At 42.7% G+C, this 23919-nt stretch overlaps 2 protein-coding genes across 7 annotated transcripts in view; both read right to left on the reverse strand.

Moving 5' to 3' along the window:
* The window catches only part of c2cd3 (C2 domain containing 3 centriole elongation regulator), a 37748-nt gene extending 20136 nt beyond the window's left edge, over window positions 1–17612 (reverse strand). For 4 of the 6 annotated variants that reach the window (XM_037546717.1, XM_037546715.1, XM_037546716.1 and 1 more), the window contains exons 1-15: window positions 14451–16820; window positions 14055–14324; window positions 12908–13065; window positions 11472–11671; window positions 11043–11260; window positions 10618–10750; window positions 10392–10532; window positions 10014–10161; window positions 8253–8323; window positions 7924–8115; window positions 7721–7830; window positions 7514–7632; window positions 7289–7420; window positions 5949–6428; window positions 2851–3002 (exon numbers count right to left, since the gene is read on the reverse strand). In XM_037546717.1, coding sequence (XP_037402614.1) covers window positions 2851–3002; window positions 5949–6428; window positions 7289–7420; window positions 7514–7632; window positions 7721–7830; window positions 7924–8115; window positions 8253–8323; window positions 10014–10161; window positions 10392–10532; window positions 10618–10750; window positions 11043–11260; window positions 11472–11671; window positions 12908–13065; window positions 14055–14324; window positions 14451–14535 — 2609 coding nt within the window. In that variant the 5' untranslated portion in view covers window positions 14536–16820. Of the gene's footprint in view, window positions 1–2850; window positions 3003–5948; window positions 6429–7288; window positions 7421–7513; window positions 7633–7720; window positions 7831–7923; window positions 8116–8252; window positions 8324–10013; window positions 10162–10391; window positions 10533–10617; window positions 10751–11042; window positions 11261–11471; window positions 11672–12907; window positions 13066–14054; window positions 14325–14450; window positions 16821–17438 lie in introns of those variants that run through there. The other 2 variants (XM_017682144.2, XM_017682142.2) reach the window with 1 other exon arrangement.
* A 3858-nt stretch (window positions 17613–21470) lies between these two features.
* On the reverse strand, window positions 21471–22472 carry LOC108410845 (taste receptor type 2 member 103-like). The gene has a single exon (XM_017682132.1). The coding sequence runs from the start codon at window positions 22470–22472 to the stop codon at window positions 21471–21473; it is 1002 nt and encodes a 333-aa protein (XP_017537621.1).
* Window positions 22473–23919: the final 1447 nt, after the last annotated feature.

The following is a 23919-nucleotide window of genomic DNA, read 5'->3' on the forward strand; positions in this document are numbered from 1 at the left end:
GGGCAGCCCTGACGGAGTCCAACTCTCACTGGGAAAAAGTCTGACTTACTGCCGGCCATGCGAACCAAGCTCCTGCTTTGTTTGTACAGGGCCTGAATGGCTCGTAGCAAAGAGCCATGTACCCCGTACTCCCGAAGCACCTCCCACAGAATACCCCGGGGAACACAGTCGAATGCCTTCTCCAGATCCACAAAGCACATGTGGACTGGTTGGGCAAACTCCCATGAACCCTCAAGAATCCTGGAGAGGATAAAGAGTTGGTCCAGTGTTCCACGACCAGGGCGGAACCCGCACTGCTCCTCCTGAATCCGAGGTTCGACTATAAGCCGGACTCTCTTCTCCAGTACCCTTGCATAGACCTTACCAGGGAGGCTGAGGAGTGTGAGTCCCCTGTAGTTGGAACACACCCTCCGGTCCCCCTTTTTAAAAAGAGGCACCACCACCCCAGTCTGCCAATCAAGTGGCACCACCCCCGATGTCCATGCAATGTTGAAAAGGCGTGTCAGCCAAGACACCCCCACAACATCCAGAGCCTTGAGGAACTCAGGACGGATCTCATCCACCCCTGCAGCCCTGCCGCCAAGGAGCTTTTTAACTACCTTAGCGACTTCGGCCTCAGTAATGGACAAGCCTATTCCCGTGTCCCCAGACTCTGCCTCCTCACTGGAGAACATGTTGGTGGGATTGAGAAGGTCCTCAAAGTATTCCTTCCACCGCCCAATGACGTCTTCAGTCGAAGTCAGCAGCACACCATCTCCACTATATACAGTGCTAGTGGCACACTGCTTTCCCCTTCTGAGTCGCCTGACGGTTTGCCAGAATCTTTTCGGAGCCGACTTAAAGTCACTTTCCAAGGCCTCACCGAACTCTTCCCACACCCGGGTTTTTGCCTTGGCAACGACTGAAGCCGCAGATCGCTTGGCCTGTCGATACCTGCCAGCTGCCTCTGGTGTCCTACAGGCCAACCATGTCCGGTAGGACTCCTTCTTCAGCTTGACGGCATCTCTCACCTGGGGTGTCCACCACCGGGTTCGAGGATTACCGCCCCGACAGGCACCAACTACCTTGCGACCACAGCTACAGTCAGCCGCTTCAACAATGGAGGAGCGGAACATGGCCCATTCTGAGTCAATGTCCCCCACCTCCCCCGATATCTGGTCAAAGTTCTGACGGAGGTGTGAGTTGAAGATCAATCTGACAGGTTCTTCTGCCAGACGTTCCCAGCAAACCCTCACTATACGTTTGGGTTTGCCTGGTCTGACTGGCATCTTCCCCCACCACCTGATCCAACTCACCACCAGGTGGTGATCAGTTGACAGCTCAGCTCCTCTCTTTACCCGAGTGTCCAGTACACATGGCCGCAAGTCCGCTGACACGACTACAAAGTCAATCATTGAACTGCGGCCTAGGGTGTCCTGGTGCCATGTGCACTTATGGACATCCTTGTGTTCAAACATGGTGTTCGTTATGGACAAACTGTGGTTTGCACAGAAGTCCAAAAACTGAACACCACTCGGGTTCAGATCGGAGAGGCCATTCCTCCCAATCACACCCCTCCAGGTCTCATTGTCGTTGCCCACGTGAGCGTTGAAGTCCCCCAGTAGGACAATCGAGTCTCCAGGAGGAGCACTTTCAAGCACCCCTTCCAAGGACTCTATGAAGGCTGGGTATTCTGAACTGCTGTTCGGTGCATAAGCACAGACAACAGTCAGGACCCGTTCCCCAACCCGAAGGCGTAGGGAAGCTACCCTCTCGTCCACCGGGGAAAACCCCAACATACAGGCGCCGAGTCGAGGGGCTATGAGAAAGCCCACACTTGCCCGCCGCCTCTCACCATGGGCAACTCCAGAAAAGAAAAAAGTCCAGCCCCTCTCAAGGAGATTGGACCCAGAGCCCAAGCTGTGTGTTGAGGTGAGCCCGACTATATCTAGCCGGTATCTCTCGACCTCGCGCACCAACTCAGGCTCCTTCCCCGCCAGTGAGGTAACGTTCCAAGTTCCAAAAGCCAGTTTCAGCAACCGAGGATCAGAACGCCAAGGTCCACGCCTTCGGACACTGCCCGATCCACAATGCACCGCACCCCTACTACTGCCCCTCCCATCGGTGGTGGGTCGATGGGAGGGTATATATATATATATATATATATATATATATATATATATATATATATATATATATATATATATATATATATATATATATATATATATATATAAAGCATTCACGAAAGGTTCAGTCGACACTGTGTCAGAAATTAGGGCTGAAAGATTAACTGCTTTTACATCGAAATCACAATTAAAGAGAGTGCATTTTTTTTGCAAGAGCTATAATTAAAAATTATATAACACAGAGCTGGTGAACTGCCTGTGGATGAGTTATACCAATCAGAGGCAACCAAACCTCTATGTGTTGTGACATAACCACAACTTACAGGCAGTCTGACGCACTACAGTCAGGGGTCGAACCTCAAGCCAGAAAAGGTGAATATTTTGTTCTGAAAAGGCCTGAACAGCAATTTATAGAAGATAATGGCAATTCTCATTCACAGTAACACTACTGAGAAACATCGCAATTAGATATTTCCCCAAATCACTCAGTCCTATGAGCGAGTAGTCCCACAGTTTAAGAACGTTTCACAACGCAAGACTGCATTAAATCAGGGATTTCACCATCACATCACATCACTCACAGATTAAGGCAATCCAGAGAAATCTCTGCATAAAGGAAAAGGCCAAATCCCACAACTGAATGCATGTGATGGATTGGATTAGTCAGCGTGTACATTAGGTATCACTCTCGCCTTTACATGATTCAATCTCTATCACATGTATTCATCATCCTGATGCCGACCTGAATGACATGTAGAACTGGTGAAGGGGTAGTTTGACCAGCCCAAGCAGTTTATCATTATCAGAGGTACTTGCTCGGAGCCAAACTTCTATGACCATCACATTATTTTTCATCCTCTCCAACAGTCGGGAGTTGAGTGTCACTGGCGCAACCTGCAGGACGCAATACGTAAGACGTTAGTCACACTTACAATCAAATGCCCATCAAAACTTTGATCTTTTTTTCCTTATAATTTCAGAACTTGGAGGTATTTTCTTTTAAGCCTTGTGAAAAAGAAGTTAAGCACATCAAAGTTAGTATTCTCTTAAGTTTCATTCATTTTAAGGAAATCTGAAAAATCAATTTTTCAGCATTTTTCAATATTTCTATTTTTTAGTAGGCTTTAAGAACATATACCTGAATAAATCGATTTCTTAACACGTGTAGCATTCTTAAACAGAGGAATATTTAATTGACATCAACATAACTGTATTATTCAGAATCATGTTTTAAAGCAATGACTTATAAGTGTTTTAACTGCATATTAGTTGCAATGTAACGCAAACTAAATATCAATCAAACCTGAGCGTTGGTAAACCCAAGAGCACGTCTCTAAAATACATTTCATGCATTGCAGAATTGGTTTCTTACCAATTGCTTAAGCCAGGGGTGTCCAATCTTACCCACAAAGGGTTTTCACTCCAAACAAGCTGAAGCACATTTGATTCTACTTGTTTAATCAGTTTGTCTTAGTTTTCAAACATTTCATCAGGTGACCTCCTGCTGGAGGTAAAACCTGCAGCCACACCGGCCTCTGATAAGACTGGACACCCCTGGCTTCAGTTAACTTCAATGCAATGTAAGTTGTTTCAATTTCAAATAGAAACGAACTTGTGTAACGGAGTTGAAATTAAACAGTTGATAAAATATTGAGTTTCGCCAAAACTCCATCTTTGTAAAAAGGGTTAAGAACAATTGTAAAAAGTTATTTATATTTTTATATAAAAAGGAAAAAAACCTTACAAATATTTTAGGGAGCTATTCTTTTCTTGCTGTGACATCACTGCAGACTATGTCCCTCAGCTGCTGCCGTACCTCCATCAGACGAGTGAGAGCTCTGAGATGGACGGTGTGTAACTGCTGTGGTTCCTCATTAATATATAGTTTAATTCAGTTCATATAGAGGAAAAAACTCTGAAACTTTGTTCTAACACATTATATGAGCATGTGGTAATCTTAGCGTGTGGTTTTGATTAGAGATGCTATTTTGTTGAATTATTGCTCGGACATGTGCTCCAGCTAGCTGAGCCTCGGTAGCTAGCGATATGGCCAGCTAAAATTCACCCTCAGAAGCAAAGTTCCAATATAAAAACTTCTAATTCCGTCTTACTTTACATTCATATGCTCAGCTCGCGAGGTCTGCAGCCGTCTGAGGCAAGAGAGGATTAATACCCTGTAAAATCCGTTTAGAAATGGTTTAGAAATGTACAGTTAAACGTGTTTTATTTGTTGAATGTAATTATATTTAGTGATACTGAAATATAATGTGCACTTAAGTGGCAATAAAACTCAATAAGTAGCCCTGAAGTGTATCTGTACACTCAGTAGCATATTAATAATATTCTAATTTTAATAACAGCTACGTTTACAAATTACATACTTAAATCTACTTAAGTGCAACTTAAGTTGTCAAATAAACACTCAAAAGCTCCAACTAAATGCATTTAATATACACTATATTGCCAAAAGTATTTGCTCGTCTGGCTTCACAGGCATATGAACTTGAGTGACGTCCCGTTCTTAATCCATAGGGTTTAATATGATGTCGGCCCACCCTTTGCAGCTACAACAGCTTCAGCTCTCCTGGGAAGGCTTTCCACAAGGGTTAGGAGTGTTTATGGGAATTTTTGACCGTTCTTCCAGAAGAGCATTTGTGAGGTCAGACACTGATGTTGGACGAGAAGGCCTGGCTCACAGTCTCCGCTCTAATTCATCCCAAAGGTGTTCTATGGGGTTGAGGTCAGGACTCTGTGCAGGCCAGTCAAGTTCTTCCACACCAAACTGGCTCTTCCACGTCTTTATGGACCTGCTTTGTGCACTGGTGGGCAGTCATGTTGGAGCAGGAAGGGGCCGTCCCCAAACTGTTCCCACAAAGTTGGGAGCGTGAAATTGTCCAAAATCTCTTGGTGCTGAAGCTTTAAGAGTTCCTTTCACTGGAACTAAGGGGCCGAGCCCAACTCCTGAAAAACACCCCCACACCATGATCCCCCCTCCACCAAACTTTACACTCAGCACAATGCAATCAGACAAGCACCGTCTCCTGGCAACCGCTAAACCCAGACTCGTCCATCGGATTTCCAGATGGAGAAGCGTGATTGGTCACTCCAGAGAACACGTCTCCACTGCTCTAGAGTCCAGTGGCGGCGCTTTACACCACTGCATTCCACGCTTTGCATTGCGCTTGGTGATGTAAGGCTTGGATGCAGCTGCTCGGCCATGGAAACCCATTCCATGAAGCTCTCTACGCTGTTCTTGAGCTGATCTGAAGGCCACATGAAGTTTGGAGGTCTGTAGTGATTGACTCTGCAGAAAGTCGGTGACCTCTGTGCACTATGCCCCTCAGCATCCGCTGACCGCTCTGTCATTTTACGTGGCCGACCACTTCGTGGCCGAGTTGCTGTCGTTCCCAATCGCTTCCACTTTGTTATAATCCCACTGACAGTGGACTGTGGAATATTTAGTAGTGAGGAAATTTCACGACTGGACTTGCTGCACAGGTGGCGTCCGATCACGGCACCACGCTGGAATTCACTGAGCTCCTGAGAGCGACCCATTCTTTCACTAATGTCTGTAGAAGCAGTCTGCAGGCCGAGGGGCTCGGCTTTATACACCTGTGGCCATGGAAGTGACTGGAACACCTGGATTCAGTGATTTGGATGGGGGAGTGAAGACTTTTGGAAATATAGTGTAAATTCAATCATGACTTGAATTAAAACTTTCCAGTTATCAGAAACTAATAAATAAAACACACTTATTTGTATTACATATTTTGTAAAGGTAGGCAAGCCTAATTTGTTCAAAGGCAAGGAACGGCATGTCTTTTTCTCAAATGCACTCACCTGAACCAAGTTGAAAGTCGGCTGCACACGACCCCAGCTGACTACAGACCGTGTTGTCTCCTCAGATCCAAACAGCTTACAGTTTAAGTAGACATTGGGCTGCATGGGTGCGCAGCTGAAATCCTTCCCATCTGGCACCACGAGCAGAGTATGAAGCAAAATGTCACTCTCTTCCTCCTCTGCGCTCTGAGAGAGTTTATGGGGCGAGTTTTGGACTCTGCTTCGGGGGGAAGTGGACTGAGGCCCAGTTCGGGGCATCAGGATATTCTGGACTTGAGGAACCGCTGAGGGCGAGGGGTCTCTTCTGCGGTCACTCTCAAAGATAGGTGGAAAGTCTACACCGCACTCATCAATCTGTGGTCCAGTAGAAACGTCAGGGGCAGGAGCTTTCCGTGGAGACGCCCCTGGTATCAATGCCGTCTTTCCTGATTTGCTTTTGGAGGAGAAGTCTTTCTTGTCTGCTGCCAGCTCAAACGAGACCTTCAGGGAAACATTTCTGGATAGTTTTGATGCCAGTTCTCTCACTTTGTTACCTTCAAGTAATTTTGTCACGACTTTGGAGGAATGCACTGGACCACTGGTTCTTCTTAAAAACCACTTACTCAGTTTTAAGGAGATTCTGACCAATATTTACTTAGGATTTGCCTTTAGGTAACAACATAATCTACACACATTCAAGAGCACGAAGATGTGAACAATTCTGCATTTTCTTAGGACCTTTCTCAAAAACAAATTTTAGAAAAACTGGAAGATGAATGAGGCCCACTGTCCAGCTTGAACACCCAGCTGTGACCAAGTTCTAACTTTCTGGCTGATGTTCTCAGGTGTTTCAGTATTTTTACATAAATCCATTTGATGCCATCTATTTCCTGAAGTGCACTAGTCCCTTTTACAGCAAAACAGCCCAGGAACATGATGCTGCCACTCCATGCTTCACAGCTGGGGTGGCATAGCGCTGATTATTATGGCCAAACACTGCAGTTTATAGGGATGCACAATATAGGAATCGTGGGCCAGTGTCAATATCCAATATTTTTCATGTGCATATCTGCCAATGGCAAATTACAAAATGCAGACATCAGGACTACATCTTCCTGGATTCATTAGCATCACGGAGAAATATAAAATTAATTTTAATATGGTTATTAATGCAGTAAAATTAACAACACCTAGGAAAAACTGTCTGCACTTCCATAGTACAACAAATATCATTAAAATACTGCCTGAATCTAAACGTTTGTCTAATTTATTTCAAAGTAAGTATCTGCCATTAAGATTCTGATATCGCTATGCATGTTCAATGAGAACTCTGGTCAAATGGATGCTAAAGGGTATATTACCTTGAGAGGCCCAACATCCTGTATGTCTGCGCCCGAGTCCAACTTTTGGACAGGAAGAGCAGTGGTGATAGTCAGCCGGTCACTCTCAAGTAAAGTGCGTAAGGGGAACATGGCTATTCCTATGGGAACAGGCTAAAACAGCATATAAAGTCACATACAGTCCACAGCATAAAAAGGGAAGACTCCTTTTATTTAACACTGAAAATTGATGAATGTCCCACTTACTTTCTTTTGATAGCTTTTCCTGCAGTACACTTTGAATGTGAGACTTGTGTCCCACCATCGTTTAATAGTGGGCCCACTGAAGTGCACTGGAAAGACACTCCGCTGCTGAAAGTGCACCACTGAAAAGAGAAGATTCATATAATGTCCTTCCTATTTGGTCAATGTCACTGTGTTTTATGCACTACTCAAACGAAAAATAAGGCTCACCTCCTTCCACAGCTTTACTGGAGACAACTCGTGTGACCTCCGCAGGCGCTGCCATCCCCGCTTCATTAGTAGTAAGTGGTAGTGGAAAGAGATATTCCACAAAATATGAGCTACAGAAGACAGACAATGAAATAGATGAATAATTTATACAAACAATCATTTCCACAAGAAACTAAGCACACAAACTGCTATCTGGAGCGTACCATTTCTTGGTAGTAAGAGGTCGAGGTGGTCTTCCTTTCCCTGAGAGCTTCCTTGGTATGTTACAGTCTGTGGGCACTGTTAACTGAAGGATGATAACTCTGGCCAAGCGGATGCTTCCAAGAAGTGCAATCCTATCGACGCTGAGTCCAGGGAACACATCTTTAGGTCCCCCATGCTGCCCAGCATCTGAACTAATATGTGATAAGTAAAAGATTGGTTTAACAGTGGCAGTTAAGGGAATGTTGTGAACACGCTTTGTGATTAGTCACATACTAAATATTTCAGCAGTTGACCATTTTGCCCAAGCGCTTATGTCCATGAAACTAACCTGTTATTTTTTTCCGAGCTTGGTTTCCTCTCATAATCATCTTCTCTTGCACCCAAACAGCTGTCAGACTTCTGAAATTAGAAAATCCAAAGTAAATTAAATCTAAATGGCACTGCAGGACTTTCACACGTAGAGACCGTCTGTACTCCTCACGCTATGTGATGTGCGTTCAGACTAAGAACCAGATTTACTAAGAGAAGCGTTCATTTCCGACAGTCTGCCGACACTTTGTGATGACGGGGTGGCCAATTTTGCAACGTATCTACAAAGAACTTCAAAGCAAATAAACACAGAGGCAACTTCATATACAGCGCTGTGCGAAAGTTTTAGGATCTAAGCAATTTTTTAAACAATTGACCTCAGCAGTGAGTTTATCACAATATACATTAGAATAAAGTCGTATTCATAATTCAAATAAACAGAAAAACAATAAACAGTAACAAGAATTTCTCGGGTCCATATTTTTCCTGGACACCTTCACAGCCGCCACAGAGACTCGTTAATATCATCAATGACATCATGAGCTCAATTTACTGAGCACTGATTGGTCAAACCAGGAGCTGCTTTATAACTACATATAATACTGGACTTCCTCGAGGAGAGGCTTGGAGATGGGTAAACACACACACTCAAAACGAAAATAACTATATAAATAAAAATATTTAAAAAAAAAAAAAAAAAAAAAAAAATATATATATATATATATATATATATATATATATATATATATATATATATATATATATCTCATTATTAATTAATATTCTATGATTTCTGTTTATATTATTCAAACATTAACACTTATCAGCAAATAAACAACCTACACAAATAAATAGATTTTGAAAATGTGTTCTGGATGCCTAAGACTTTCGCACAGCACTGTAAGACCAGCACGATATAATCACATGACCTGCATGTGTTTTGTATGGCAGGCCATTTCCATGGGTTGGAGTCGGAACAGACACTTTAGAGCATGCAGTGCCACATGTACTCCAAAATTACCATTAATAACAATAGGTAATAATCATAAACTATAATGTTTTTTGTTAAATACATCGTGTAAAAAATAGTGCAGAAGTTTGAGGTGTGGGATGCAGCCAAAACATTTTAATCATTCACTGATTCTGGTTAAAACTAACTCATCAGGTTAAAATAATGACTTACTTTGCCGAGATTTTTGTTTAAGGGTCAAAATAATGACTAAAGTACAAGTACAAGTTATATTTCTTTGAGAAACTGTGTGGATATTTTGACATTAAATCATTATTTTCAGCAAATAAGATTATTTTTAAATATATATAAAAAAAAAATCAATAAGTAATTATTTTGAAGTTGTAATCGTTTGTGGGGTTGTGTCAAAATGCCCTTCAGGTTCTTGTTAGAGTTCTAACGGCCTCCCTCTGTGACCATCTTCACTATGATTTCTGTTCCTCTGGCTGTTCCTGCTTTCTCTTCTCCACACTCACTCGTTATCGCTCGCTGCAGGTCTTACTACCTGTTGCTCATTTTCTACCAGTGATTTATCACAGTAATAATCAAAATGTTTGATCACAGATCATTCCAAACATTCGGAATAATGGTCACAGTCCAACATCATGTCTCGGAATGCAAGCCGTTGTGACAGGCACTGTGACAGGTACGGTCCCAGTACGGAAAATCAGAGTTAAAATCTTGTGCAGTGCAATCGGTCTGCATCAGTCTAATACAGCGGACATGAGGTTTGCCAAGTGTGGGTGCTGTGCTGCAGAATGCAGGACTTACTGGTGTTTTGTAAAACAAGTTCTCCAGAAGGCTCTGGTCATACTGTGGATCACCAAGTTCACTATCCAGGAGCACACTGCTGCAACCCGAGAGAGAGCCTGGCGGGGAACCATCTCCATCCCATACGGGAAGCACAGAACCATTTACGCTGAAAACAGAGAGATTACCAACACTTCATTTTCACACCACGTGTCAGAGTTTAGAGATCGATTACACAGCAGGTCCGTGAAAATCAGACATTTATCACAAATCAGAGAAATGTATCACCAATTTAAACCCAATTAAAAGTGAAACTGAGAATCTGTAAAACATAAACGAGCATTTTCATGGAATATTGGCAAATTTCACCACACTTAAGAAGAGGCTAATCTAGACTACCTTCCCAGCAGCAGATCCACAGCTGCATCATGAGTATCTGCATTATACTCTGGCCTAAGGAGATCAGGGTCCTGAGATGAGTGCTGGAGGTCTGGGTGGAGGATGTTCTGTAGCAAATGCCCTGATGAGGGCAGTAGTGGCCTTCAGAGAAAAAAATAAATAACTTAAATTAAGATAGCAAGAAACCGCCAGATTATAATGCAAGTTTCAAAGAACACAGACATACAGTAAAGGAGCAGCACCAATGTTGTCTCTTGGCAGAGGCAAAGCAGAATCTTTCAGAATGTCGGGATCCATGTCGGACTTCAGCGCCGAAACCACCATGGCATTTCTAAGCCTGCTACCACGCTCAAGAAGAACTGTGGAAGGAAAGAACAAAGGAATACATTTCAACTGGACTTCATCCACAATGACACATTAGCACTCTGGCTTAGTGAAGGAATAGCTTGGAAAAAAAATTATATATATACACTGCTCAAAAAAATAAAGGGAACACTTAAACAACACAATAACACAACAAGACAGTAAGTGTCTACTTACTGTATTTACAGAAAAGATCTGTAGGTAGGAAATTGTGTAAAGTGGATGTTTTGCACTGCTGTCGTCAAATGCAAATAAATATAATTTAAAAAAAAGTTTATGAAACATTACCAGAGAGAAGATCAACAGATGCCCGATTGTCTCCTGAGGCTTTGTGGGCATCTGGTTCACTTTTCTCCTGCACACCTGCGGTACCGGCAGCTCCTGCTCCAGCACGAGATCCACCAAACGATGGTTTTTGGTGCAGCATAATATCATCTGGCCTCGGGGGTGACCGCCTTCTGACGGGGAGGTTTCCCCTTTCTTGAAAGTACAGGTGGTCCTTCCCTCTAATGCAACAATCACAGAGTGCAATTAAAACACACACACACACTATGGCGGCTTCATCTTTGGATAAAGAGGAATTCCACCAAAACATTGCATGAATATTCCAAAATTTAAAGATGTAAAGTTAAGATGTAAACAAAGTCGTTCTGAATGATTTTACGGTGAAACACTCAAATATCATTCAAGAAGAAAAGGAAAAGCAGACACACAAACCTCGGTGTGCTGTTGGAACTGCCTCCAACTGACTCTTTCCCACTTTTGCTTTGTCCATAGTGGGACAATGGAGGCACCTGCATGTTTTGGTCAGATATTAGTCCAGGAGCAGACAATGCGGCGTCAATGCTCATATCTGTGGTTGGCACCGAGCTGCTGCTGTCATAAGTTTCTGTCAGTGGCTCGAGGGCCAGCGTGACCTGTAGAGAGAACACACATTCAAATATTTTGCAGAAAATGTATCTACCAAAAGCATTATAATCCGCAGAACTAATCATGGAACTCATCTTTAAAGCCCTTGTCTGATATACAGTTTTGTGATGAGTTACTCTGAACTGGCACAGAAAGAAAACCACTGGTCTTTTGTACTGAAAGATTCTGGAAATGACTTTCTGCCATTTTTTTCAGTTCAATTTCAATTGGGTGGAACTAAACTTGGCACAGGAGGTCAGAGCCCCGATCGAAACTCCCAGCAGCTCATTTCAGCTTTCCTAAACGTGTTAATGGTGCTTGTTTTGAAGGTTTATTCTTTTTTGCATATCTAGACGACGCCTACATTTACATTTACGACATTTGGCTGACGCTCTTATCCAGAGCGACTTACAATTTGATCATTTTACACAGGGAGGCCACGGTAGTATTAGGAGTCTTGCCCAAGGACTCTTATTGGTGTAGTGTAGGGTGTTTACACTCGTGGGGGATTGAACCCCAGTCTACAGCGTAGAAGGCAGAGGTGTTACCCACTACACTAACCACCAACTTATGAGCCTGCAAAAGCTGGCAGTCCACCTTAACAGTAGGAATAAAATGATTTGTTAGCTTAGTATTATGTTAATTTACCCCCCTCCCAACATCAAAGCTCACTGTGTTTCCCTGCAGGCCTGGAGCACAAAAAGGCCTACAAAAGAATCTCCACCATGACCACAAATATGACCATTCTACCTCACAACGGGAGCTTGTGAGGCCTCGGTTTCAGAAGGATAAACGTCTGAGCGCTTGAACATATATATAATTTATATAATCATATAATTTATTATAAGTTATAAATTATATTTACATCTCTAAAATGAACATTTGCCTGCTAGGGGACTTAAAACACCAAGAACCACACAAGTAGGTGGGGTCATGGGTTGTTTACGCTGCCTGGAAGACGGCACTGCGAGTCATTATGCGATCTGACATACCCACACAGTCCCAAGCAGGAATTCTCCCACTTGAGAATTCCTAGAGCATTTATCTACTATAAACGGTCTAAATTTATATATTTCTCTAACGTTGGTTAACGTTTTTTCCAAGGCATACCTGAAACTATTAAAACAACAATAATAAATATTTGAAACAATGTTGACAGAGGATTTCATTTAATGTGTGCAAAACAAAAACAAAGGCAAAATAATCAGATATTAGTGATTAGAAAAGTTTATTTGTTCACTCACCTGAAGCTCCCCGAGTTTTTCAGATGTTGGTGAAACAAGGGTAAAAAACCCATTGATGGAATGTGAAAGCGACAGTCCAGCAATCCCAGCTATCTGAACCCGTGCTACAGGTAAGTGATCAGGCTTGGTAAGAACATCCAACACCAAGGAGCCCATATCTGTGAACACACAGACCTACATGCTTAAAAAACTGCACAGGAAACACTAAAAATATATTTTTAAAGTATTATTGCATCTGTAATCTGACATCTCAACATCATTTTAACATTTGATTTCTGCTATTTGTCATTTATTATTGGCAATATTTCATAAATCATACATAATCATTTGTAATATTTTGGTTTCAATGTTTTAATTTTAAACATCTGAACTGTAATATATTAATGTGCATTTTTTATTCATTATACATATTTAAATTATATGTGATGTATTATGTATTAACATGAATTATGTGGGGCAGTTTTTTGCAAATATTTTTGCAAATATTGTTTTTTGCAAATATTCACTCATTTTGAATTTGATGCCTGCAACACGTTCCAAAGAAGTTGGGACAGGGGCTACAAAGGACTGGGAAAGTTGAGGAATGCTGTAAAAACACCTGTTTGGAACATTCCACAGGTGAACAGGTTAATTGGAAACAGGTGAGTGTCATGATTGGGTATAAAGGGAGCATCACTGAAAGGCTCAGTCGTTCACAAGCAGGGACGGGCGAGGTTCACCACTTTGGGCTGGAGGTCAGGGAACCAGCCTCGTGACCGGAAGGTCACCGGTTTGATCCCAAGAGCCGACAGCACATGACTGAAGTGACCTTGAGCAAGACACCTAACCCCCAACTGCTCCCTGGGCGCTGCGGATTGGGCTGCCCACCGCTCCGGGCAAGTGTGCTCACTGCCCCCTAGTGTGTATGTGGTGTTTCACTTCATGGATGGGTTAAATGTGGAGGTGAAATTCCCCCGTTGTGGGACTAATAAGGGTCACTTAATCTTAATTAAAATATGTTAATCAGTAATATCTGATTTGTAATTTTCAAAGTGTAATTATTACTTGAGAATATTTGATACTGAAGGACAAAATCTGTAATCTCAACATGATCAGTGTTGTAACAATTCTGTTGTAATTATGCAGAAATGCCGTCTGATTTCAGTACCTGTCAAATACGAGGTGAACTGCTTGGGTCCACATCGGACTGGAAAGCGGCTTGTGGACTTCACATCTTTCTGTCGAGCGTGGGCCCCGTCTCTGGGACAGAAGAGCGTCCCACCGGTCGACTCGCCCCACCATCGCAAGCGGACCAGGGTCAGCGGGGGAGGCTTGCTTATTGTCCACAGCACTCTGCTTACTGTGACCCTTAAGAAGCATCGTACCTGACCCTCCACAAGAGGAGGGATGCTTGTGGAAGGGGAAACGTCACTGACGACTGAAAAACAAAGCGTTGGAATTTTAACCAAGAAGCAGCGCAATGACCCGACCAAAGATCACATTTTTAAAGTTGGGAGCAAAATTTTACACGTTGAACAAGAAAAGTGTCATTTCTCAGTTTAACCTGCTGCTGAAGTGCCTGGGAGCGTTTCTGCGTCCTGACCGCACTGGAACTGGCACTGTTTATCTAATCTGTCAATTTGGCACATCTGCAATCAGCCACAACACATAGCTATAAAAGCAGGGATGTAAAAACATACGACACATTGCAGCGTGTTGTTGGCCTGGATTAGCTTGTTCGTGTGTGTTTAAATCAGCGTGTGCTACAGCAACAGACTCGGACACTATAAACCAAATTTCATTCAAGTACAAACTTTAAAAAAATACTGCAAATACATTTTATAATCCTGAAAGCTTTAATGAACTGAAAATGGAAATATTAACAGTAACTGAGCACATTTTCCTTCCACTAATTTGTTCTGCATAGAAAATTTGACCAAATTGAGGAAATTAATTACATTACATCCCCAATTTTCTGCTCATTCTGCATATGAGACTTCATACTCTTCCAGTCTTGATTTCCGGGATTACTGGGTTCTGTAAAACATCTGTGAAGCTTGGGACAAAACGAGCGTAACATTACAGAAACAGCGCGACGTCTCGCCTAATAAACACTTCTCAGCTGCTCCTCAGTGTTCAGAGTTTCTGAAACAGTTTTGGTGAAATATCTGCTTCTAAAGGAAGATACAGTGCAGGAAGCTCCCAGTACGTCCACAGAGCTTAGATCATCAAAATGTCCTGCCTGTCTACCTGCCTGTCTGTCTACCTGCCTGCCATGGACTGGTGACCTGTCCAGGGTATATCCTGCTTTCTGCCCGACAACCGCTGGGACAGGCCCAGCACCCCCCACAACCCAGCAGGAGAAGCGGCTTAGAAGGGTGGGTGGGCGTGTTTTAGAAAGTGTAATACATCAATATCATGGCACAGCATTTCTCCAATGCGCTATTATCTTGTGATAGACCCCAAAGGGAACTGAACACACACAATCTCACAATTTTAATTTAAAGCTGAAATTATTCTTTAATTTTAATGCACTGCAGTGAGGATGCCGGTGGTTTCACTGCAGTACTTAGATTCTGAAACTGGCTGTAGATCTACAGTCAATGGAAGCTGCATCTTTCTTTAAAAGCCCATATTTCTGAGAAAACTGCCAACAGTGACTTCACATTACTTCACGCACAGCACATGAGAACTACACGGAACAAGCCAGTAATCCAGGAAAGTTTTACAGCCACGTCTCTATTAACAGAGGAAATACGTTTCTCATTATAACGGACTGAAGATCTGGAGGATTCCAACCATTTCTCCAACCCATCGAGCGGTCCTACCGAGTACGCGCTCACCGGGGCCTTTCACAATCATTACATCAGTGCTTCATCGCAGTTCTTTAGGATGACTGCAGTTCTTCAGGAAGACTGCAGTTCTTTAGGATGACTGCGGTTCTTTAGGAAGACTGCGGTTCTTTAGGAAGACTGCGGTTCTTTAGGATTGCGGTTCTTTAGGATGACTGCGGTTCTTTAGGATGACTGCGGTTATTTAGGAAGACTGCGGTTCTTTAGGATGACTGCGGTTCTTTAGGATGACTGCGGTTCTTTAGGATGACTGCGGTTCTTTAGGATGACTGCGGTTCTTTAGGAAGACTGCGGTTCTTTAGGAAGACTGCGGTTCTTTAGGAAGACTGCGGTTCTTTAGGATTGCGGTTCTTTAGGAAGACTGCGGTTCTTTAGGATGACTGCGGTTCTTTAGGATGACTGCAGTTCTTTAGGATGACTGCAGTTCTTTAGGATGACTGCAGTTATTTAGGAAGACTGCAGTTCTTTAGGAAGACTGCAGTTATTTAGGAAGACTGCAGTTCTTTAGGAAGACTGCAGTTCTTTAGGAAGACTGCAGTTATTTAGGAAGACTGATTATTTACTGACTGATTATAAATGACTGCTCTCATTTTTCACACTTCTTAGATTTCACAGTCACATCAGGCCACACTGTGAATCGGGTGGTGCTGGGCTGAGGGGAATAAACGCAAATGAAAGCAGCAGCAGGTTCATTCGTTCACTGAGCTCAAACATAAAGCGGTGTAGCTCTAATTCAGACGGTTTTAGCGTGAGGGCTGACCGCGTGAGGGCTGACCGCGTGTGGGCTGACCGCGTGAGGGTCCTGCATATATTTTCACTCTCATGAAGAAGAACTTGTATGTTATTGTGTGTAACTGTGGACGTTTGTGTGTGTTTTGCTTCGACTGAAGCAACAACCAGTGTTATCTAATAAGTAAACACAGCTAGTGGGGATGTTTAGGTGGCTAATCAGCCAATTTGCCAATTTTAGGTTTGCACTTTCATAACTGTAGACAATAAATAAGAAAAGACAATTAAATTGTTAATGACAATTATTTAGGTCAGGGATCCAGCCTCGTGACCAGAAGGTCGCCGGTTCGATCCCCAGAGCCGACAGTCCATGACTGAGGTGTCCTTGAGCAAGACACCTAACCCCCAACTGCTCCCCGGGCGCCGTGGATTGGGCTGCCCACCGCTCTGGGCAAGTGTGCTCACTGCCCCCTAGTGTGCAGTGGTGGGCAGTAACTGAGTAACTGAGTAAATGTAATTAGTTTCTGTACTTTAGTATTTTTGGTGTATCTGTACTGAAGTTTCTCCGTTCTGGGCGACTTTCTCCTTTCACTCCACTACATTTCAGAGTCTAATATCCGACTTTTTCCTCCTACATTTTGAGAAATCTGTCGTTCCTTTTGGTTTCTGTGTGTATAAAAACGTCACATGTCAAAACGAAAAGTCAAAACGAAAAAGTCCAGAACGGAGAAACTTCAGTACAGATACACCAAAAATACTAAAGTACAGAAACTAATTACATTTACTCAGATACTCAGATACTGTCCACCACTGAGCTTAATGTCTAACCGATAAGGTGATCCGGGCTAAGAACGAGCCCCGGCCCGCTGATTCCCCACCCGGGCCGTCGGAGCAGCGGCTGCCGGATTAGCGAGCAGCGCTAACCGCCAACAAAGCGCAGCAAAACCCCGAGAGCTCGGAGCCCAAACCACCTTTCCTCCTGCTGCTGCCCAGCCTGGCAGGCTTCGTCCTCCTGGCCTTCATCCTCGACGCCCAGAGAAGCCGCTGCGTGAAGCTCGCCGATCAGGTCATCATGTCTGTTTCACCGCCCGGCGCGTCCAGCGGCGCGTCCACTGCCGCGCAGCAACCAAACCCCCGCTACCGCCTCCCGCTCGGCCCGCCTCTTCCGGGGATGCGGGCACAGCGCTCCGCCACTCGCGACCGCCGCCCAGAGGAAGGACGCGCCACCGGCAGAGCTCCGAGCCGGGCGAGCGGGTTCCCTGCCGTCCTATATCGTGGGAGCGTGTTTGTTGTAGTGGAGAATAAACACCTTTTACACACCTATATCTTTTTAGAGTTCACTAACGCTTGCTCATTTATTTACTTATTTATTTATACCTTTTAAATGAGTAAACTGTGAAAAATCAAGTCAGGCCACGTTGAAATTTAAAAATATGCACAAAATAAGTGAAGTGATACTTTTTAAACCCCACCTCCGCTTTTAACCCATCTGTGAAGTGAAACACCACACACACACTAGTGAGCACACACACACACACACTAGGGGGCAGTGAGCACACTTGCCCAGAGTGGTGGGCAGCCCTATCCACAGCGCCCGGGGAGCAGTTGGGGGTTAGGCGTCTTGCTCAAGGACACCTCAGTCATGGACTGTCGGCTCTGGGGATCAAACCGGTGACCTTCTGGTCACGATGCTGGTTCCCTGACCTCCAGCCCACGACTGCCCAGCCTATTCGGACGGAAACACAGCTCATCTCTGCATAGACATTACATTTGAATACAAGGCAGTGGAAGTCATTTGAAGTAGACTTAACACGATTAAAAAGTGTTCCTAAACATGTTATCACTGCATTATTTCTTATTTCTGTTTTATTTCACGTTATCTAGAAGTTTGTTGCTATGGCCTAGAACAGGCTGCCCAAACTGTGGTCCACAAAAACGTTTGGTTTGGCCCACCAGCAGGATACCCTACACAATTTTTATACTATATATCATTTTTAATGTATATGTATCATAATATATATATTATATTTTAAACTATATATCGCTTATACTGAAATTGTATTTGTGAGGTAATTTGGTAACAATGATGTAGTATCATAAAAATGTAATAAAAATACTACTAAGCTATAAATACTACTAAAAAACTACATGCCTTCTTAATGTGTGAAAAGCCATTACTTTGAGCCTTTACAAACATTGAACTTTGCCCCCACCCCCCAAAATAAAAGGTTTGGGCACCCCTGATGTGAAGATTTGAAAATGAACCCCTTGAAAGCTCTTTTATGTGTGTGTGTGGTCTCTGCATGCACTGTGCTCAACAGGTAAACATTCAGAAAGAGCATCGCTTTAAAGTTTCTGGCCTTAAAGTTGGAAATTTTCTCCTTACAAAAACTACAGATTTGAAATGAACACCTGGATAAATGGATATGGAGAAGTAATAACATACTTTTTAAGGCATTTATTCATTTTAGTAGTTTAGTAAACAACAAATAACAGGTACAACACAGTCAAGCATAAATGTACATCTAAAACAAATGTAACTGAACTAATATAACCCTTTTAATCACCTGTGTATAATCAAACTGCACGACTGAACGTGATATTAAATAACAAATTCATGGCTGTAATTTAAGTGAACATTGGTACGCATTAAGGAGCATTAATGTTTGTAATGAACTATGTTAGAGTGCAGTAAGTTACAGATGGACTACACAGTAGAACATCAGGATAAGATAAGATGATCCTTTATTAGTCCCACAGCGGGGAAATTCACAGTATTACAGCAGTAGCAGAGTAACAGGAGTAAGACACTCAGTAATAGAAACGGGAAACAGTGTAAACATTATAAATAATAAAAATTAAAGCTAAATCTCGACTATTTACAGGAAAATAAGGATAATAATAAAATAAAATAAAAAAGAGTTGCATAGAAATCTGTATTGCACTTATGAACATAGGAACATATTGCACAGTGGAGAATGTCCACATTCTGTATGTGTGTATATGATCTTTAAGCTCTTTGCAGAGACATTTCTACAGGATAAGCGCATTTTCATCAATAGGAAGATATCAGTGGCTGATCTCGTAGCTCGTCTGAAGATACAGGTAAAAGATACAACCTTTAAGTTTTTACGAAGTGTCATTAATCTGTGTGAAAGATTCTAAAATACAAAAGTGTGTTGATCTTCAAAAATCAGGCAAAGGATATTAAAACAGCTACACACCTGAAAATGCTTATATCCACTGATAAGAAAATAAATAAGACGTTTAGAACAACCAGAGTGGTAGTGAACCTGTTTGGAAGATGTAAGTGTATTTTGTCTTCACATATAGTGAGGATGATGCTTAGAGAGACGAAAAGCCTTCAAGGATCAGAGTAAAAAAAAAAATAATAATAATAAAATAAAAATAAAAGACAAACTAAAAAAACTGAAGACAGACCTGGTTGTTAACAGCTGTTACCTCAGATTCCCTTCTTTGAAGCGAAATGAGACTTTGGTTCTAACTCACAGTAAGGAAGTCTTAGGCATGACGAACGCTGTATACCTGCTACTGCCTCATAGAACCTGAAGGTGGAACAGTAACAGAAAGTAGAACATGAAGCAGGTGATAATGGCCCAGTTCTTATTTTCACCCCTATCCCTTGTTTTCCAGTGTCACCTTGAAAAACCTTCAGTTACAACAGGTAGTCATTGAAATTTTCCTCTACAAAATGAGCCCCTCTAATAAAAGAGCATTACTTCATTATCAGCTACTAGCGCCGCTCTGTAGGCGAGCCTGCCCGTCTGCAGGGACAGCAGAGGGGGGGAAGGTTCAGCTCCTCACTGCTGGGCTTTAGTTACATTTAGGGAATCATACGCCTTCAAAGAGGGGGTAAAAGACATTTATTTATTGTTAATAAATAAATTATTTGTTGTTATTATTTATTTGTTTATTATCACCCACTGCTAATTCTTCAGTGAAGCTGAATTATAGAAAGAAACTAAGATAATACACACACACACACACACACACACACGCACACCACACATAGTCTAAGTCGCTTCTCCGTCAGGGTCGCGGGGGGGTGCTGGAGCCTATCCAAGCGATCATCGGGCGGAAGGCAGGATACACCCTGGACAGGTCGCCAGTCCATCGCAGGGCAGACAGACAGACACAGACAGTCACTCACACCCAGGGGCAATTCAGCATGTCCAATTGGCCTGACTGCATGTCTTTGGACTGTGGGAGGAAACCGGAGAACCCGGAGGAACCCCACGCAGACACGGGGAGAACATGCAGACTCCACACAGAGAGGACCCTGGCCGCCCGGCCGGGGAATCGAACCCAGGCCCCCCTTACATTTGTGGGTTTCTTTGGTCTCATGTGCAGCTATTTTGCCATTTTCTCACAACACTTTTAAAGCGTTTGGAATGTGCCACTGAAAAACGTCCATTTGGACGGCCACATAGCCCAGAGCCTTTGCTCTACCCCTCTACCCCAACTAAAATCAGGACACCCTAGCCCTAGGCATGAGTGCACAACACAAAGAAGGGTAAGAGCTAAATGGTAGGGGCAAGAGGTGAAATGGGATTGGGCCAATGGAGACCCAGTGTCAGCTGTTCGGTACATAATGTCTGTCCATACCATTTTCCCAAATTCTTTTTTTATAAGTAAGTTTATGTAGTTCATCAATGAAGTTTAAAGAAAATATATGAAGATTTCGGCGTGTATTTGTAGAAGCTGTTGTTACTTTCAGTGTTTGTTTGCACTATTAGCTCCAGTTGTAAACTAAAGAAACCAACACCAATCATCTTGGTTGATTGACTGCATTTAGGGTAAGAAGACATTCAAATAAATCGAGTTTTTAATTGATGAATTTTCAGGATTTTTATGGTAAAAGGAAAAGGTCCACACTGACAAAGAGAGGCTATTACACCGAAAAAAACCTGCATATTTCTCCCGAAAGACACGTTGGAATTTCAGCTCATCAACAAGACAGCAGGGTTGCAGAGTCAAAGGCTTTAAGCTACCTCAGTCTTCGTCATCTGCGTTATTTCACTGATGGTTTCTTCCTGGGTTTTCTTACAGCAGCACATGCTCCAGAACTTCCTTCTCAGGTACGTTTTGGAAGCGGTCAGGAGGGCAGCAGTCATGATGCAATAGAAAGAGAAGCCAAATATTATTAGGAGGTAACTAACATTTAACCCAATTAGCCTCAAGACAAAGAAGAGCGCCACAATGAGCAGGGTGATGAGATATACGCCTGCTAGAGAGACATTCAGCTTGCAGACGGACAGGTAAGAGTCTAAACTCTGCACTTGGGTCTGGTTCTTGCGAAGTGTCAGCATGTGTTGGCACAGATAGATCACCATTCTGATGGATGTTGGCAGCATGATCGCCAGAGGGAGAGGGCAGAGGAAAGACATAAAACTCACAGTATAGGCATCTGCTATAATCAGTGGAGAGAACACGGGCAGACTACATGTCAAATAGGATGGATCTGAGGTGTTGTTCACACCAGATGTCCCACTTGTGGCTCCTGGTTCAGCTTCAGGAAGGTGGAGCGTGAAGAAAGGGAAAAACAGGATGAAAGATCCCACACAGCTCAGCATGAGCGCAGTGTTAGTGATGACGGAGATGTTCCTCTTTAGTGCTCTGAGACACTCGGTAGAAAAGTTCACAACTTTCACACAGTAGAAAACACTCAGCCATGCCATGGACCAGAAGCTCATACAACTACTGCTCATCCACAGAAACAGTAACGTGAGATATTGAGGCTGAGCCACCGTAGTGCAAATAAACAATGGATTTAGGCTAATAATAACCACCATGAAGAAACAGGACAGTACCAGAGTATTGTTGTTGATGGAGATGGAAATTATGATGAGGCTCATGGTTTGAACACTCTTGGTCTTCAGCTGCTTTTGGATGGTCATAATGAGGTTAAAGGAGTTCCACACTACACCGACACACACCATTACACTTACAGCCATTATAGCACAGATGAGTACTCCAGAGGCCATTATGTCCCTCCACTGAGTTTAACCAAGTACACACAGGAGCCACATTGTCTTATAGAGAGATGAATGGATGCCACATGCAAAGTGAGGCATTGCCTGAGCCACATTAGTGGTTGATTTCGATGAGGGAATCTTGTGCATGGAGTTAAATACGAAAACAAAATCAGCGGTTGCAAAATTTCAGTCTATCCACTCACGCTAGCAAATAGCCTTGATCAACTTTCCAGCCTTCTAATAAACATTCGCAACAAAAATCATTACATTTTGCAGTATATTCTTAAAAATAATTATCTTTTTTATTCAACAACCTGTAAAGCTTGATTCCTACATCTCTCAGAGTTCATTTGGGCTGTTATAGCTGCTGGGGGCACAGCCGGACATCACCATGCTTCCTCGTCTAGCGAGGGTTTTTTATTTTTGCAATTTTGTAAAGATCTCTGATTTCTATGGAATTCACAAACAGTTTTATTCTGTGTCAATATGAGGTTAAATGAAATAAAATAATAAAATCAATGTAAAACTCTCACCTGACTTAGAATCGGTTTCAACAACAACAACAACAAAAAACACATCATGCCCAGCATGGCAATGTGCTTTAGCATACGATGGTCAGGTTTTTAAGTTTGCTGTGTGGTTTATTTCAGATGTCTGATCTAAAGTTGCGCCTGGGCTTTGTCTGTTTCTTTTCTAACAGCTTCATGTCCTTTCAGACCCTTCTCACAGTGGAAGGATGGACAGAAGCACCTGTGGATTTTTCAGGAAGAGTGGAGCTTGATTTTCTCCCCTGTCTCAGAGATGAAAGCTTTAAGTACTGTTCATTTGATGGTGGCAGTTTGGTGGTCTAGCAGGTGGCTTTGCGTGGACTCACAGTTCCTCTATTTAACTTCTATAATAAATAATTTTATTATAGTTTATAATAATTTCTTATACTCCAGTTTGGGCTTATGTTTTGCATCTACTCTCTGCACAAATGTATCGCTGCTGTCGGAATAAAATCTCTATTTTTGTTATTTTTTTTACTTTTTGACATAATTTGAAAACGCCTCTTGGCTTTTACACTGGGGGACAATTTCATGAATGGACAAAATGAACTGGCCCAAAATTACTTGGGAAAAATTCTGGTCCCATTGACTTACATTAAAAGCAAAGTAGGTTTTTTCCTTCTCCTGTAAAGTTATAATTGTGTTCCAACAACAGCAGCATATTAAAATGAATTACTTCTACTGTAACTGTTGAAAATAATGAACTAGTGAAGTTGTTGAAGCCACTGAAAACGTCTGGATACAACACTGGTATCATAAATTATTACTAATGTCTGTAACAGTGCGTGGCAACCATATCTTTCTTCATTTTTCTTGATTTAATAAAGGTATGGCAGCCCTAGCAGCACCTAATAAAGAGGCCACTGAGTGCAACTTCCCTCTCTCTTTACCCTCCAGCTCCTCTGCCT

Source organism: Pygocentrus nattereri, chromosome 17 (assembly GCF_015220715.1).
Source record: "Pygocentrus nattereri isolate fPygNat1 chromosome 17, fPygNat1.pri, whole genome shotgun sequence".
Lineage (NCBI taxonomy): Eukaryota > Metazoa > Chordata > Actinopteri > Characiformes > Serrasalmidae > Pygocentrus > Pygocentrus nattereri.

Excerpts from the sequence above, each read along its gene's own strand:
- LOC108410845 (XM_017682132.1), bottom strand. The coding sequence starts at position 22,472 with ATGGCCTCTGGAGTACTCATCTGTGCTATAATGGCTGTAAGTGTAATG.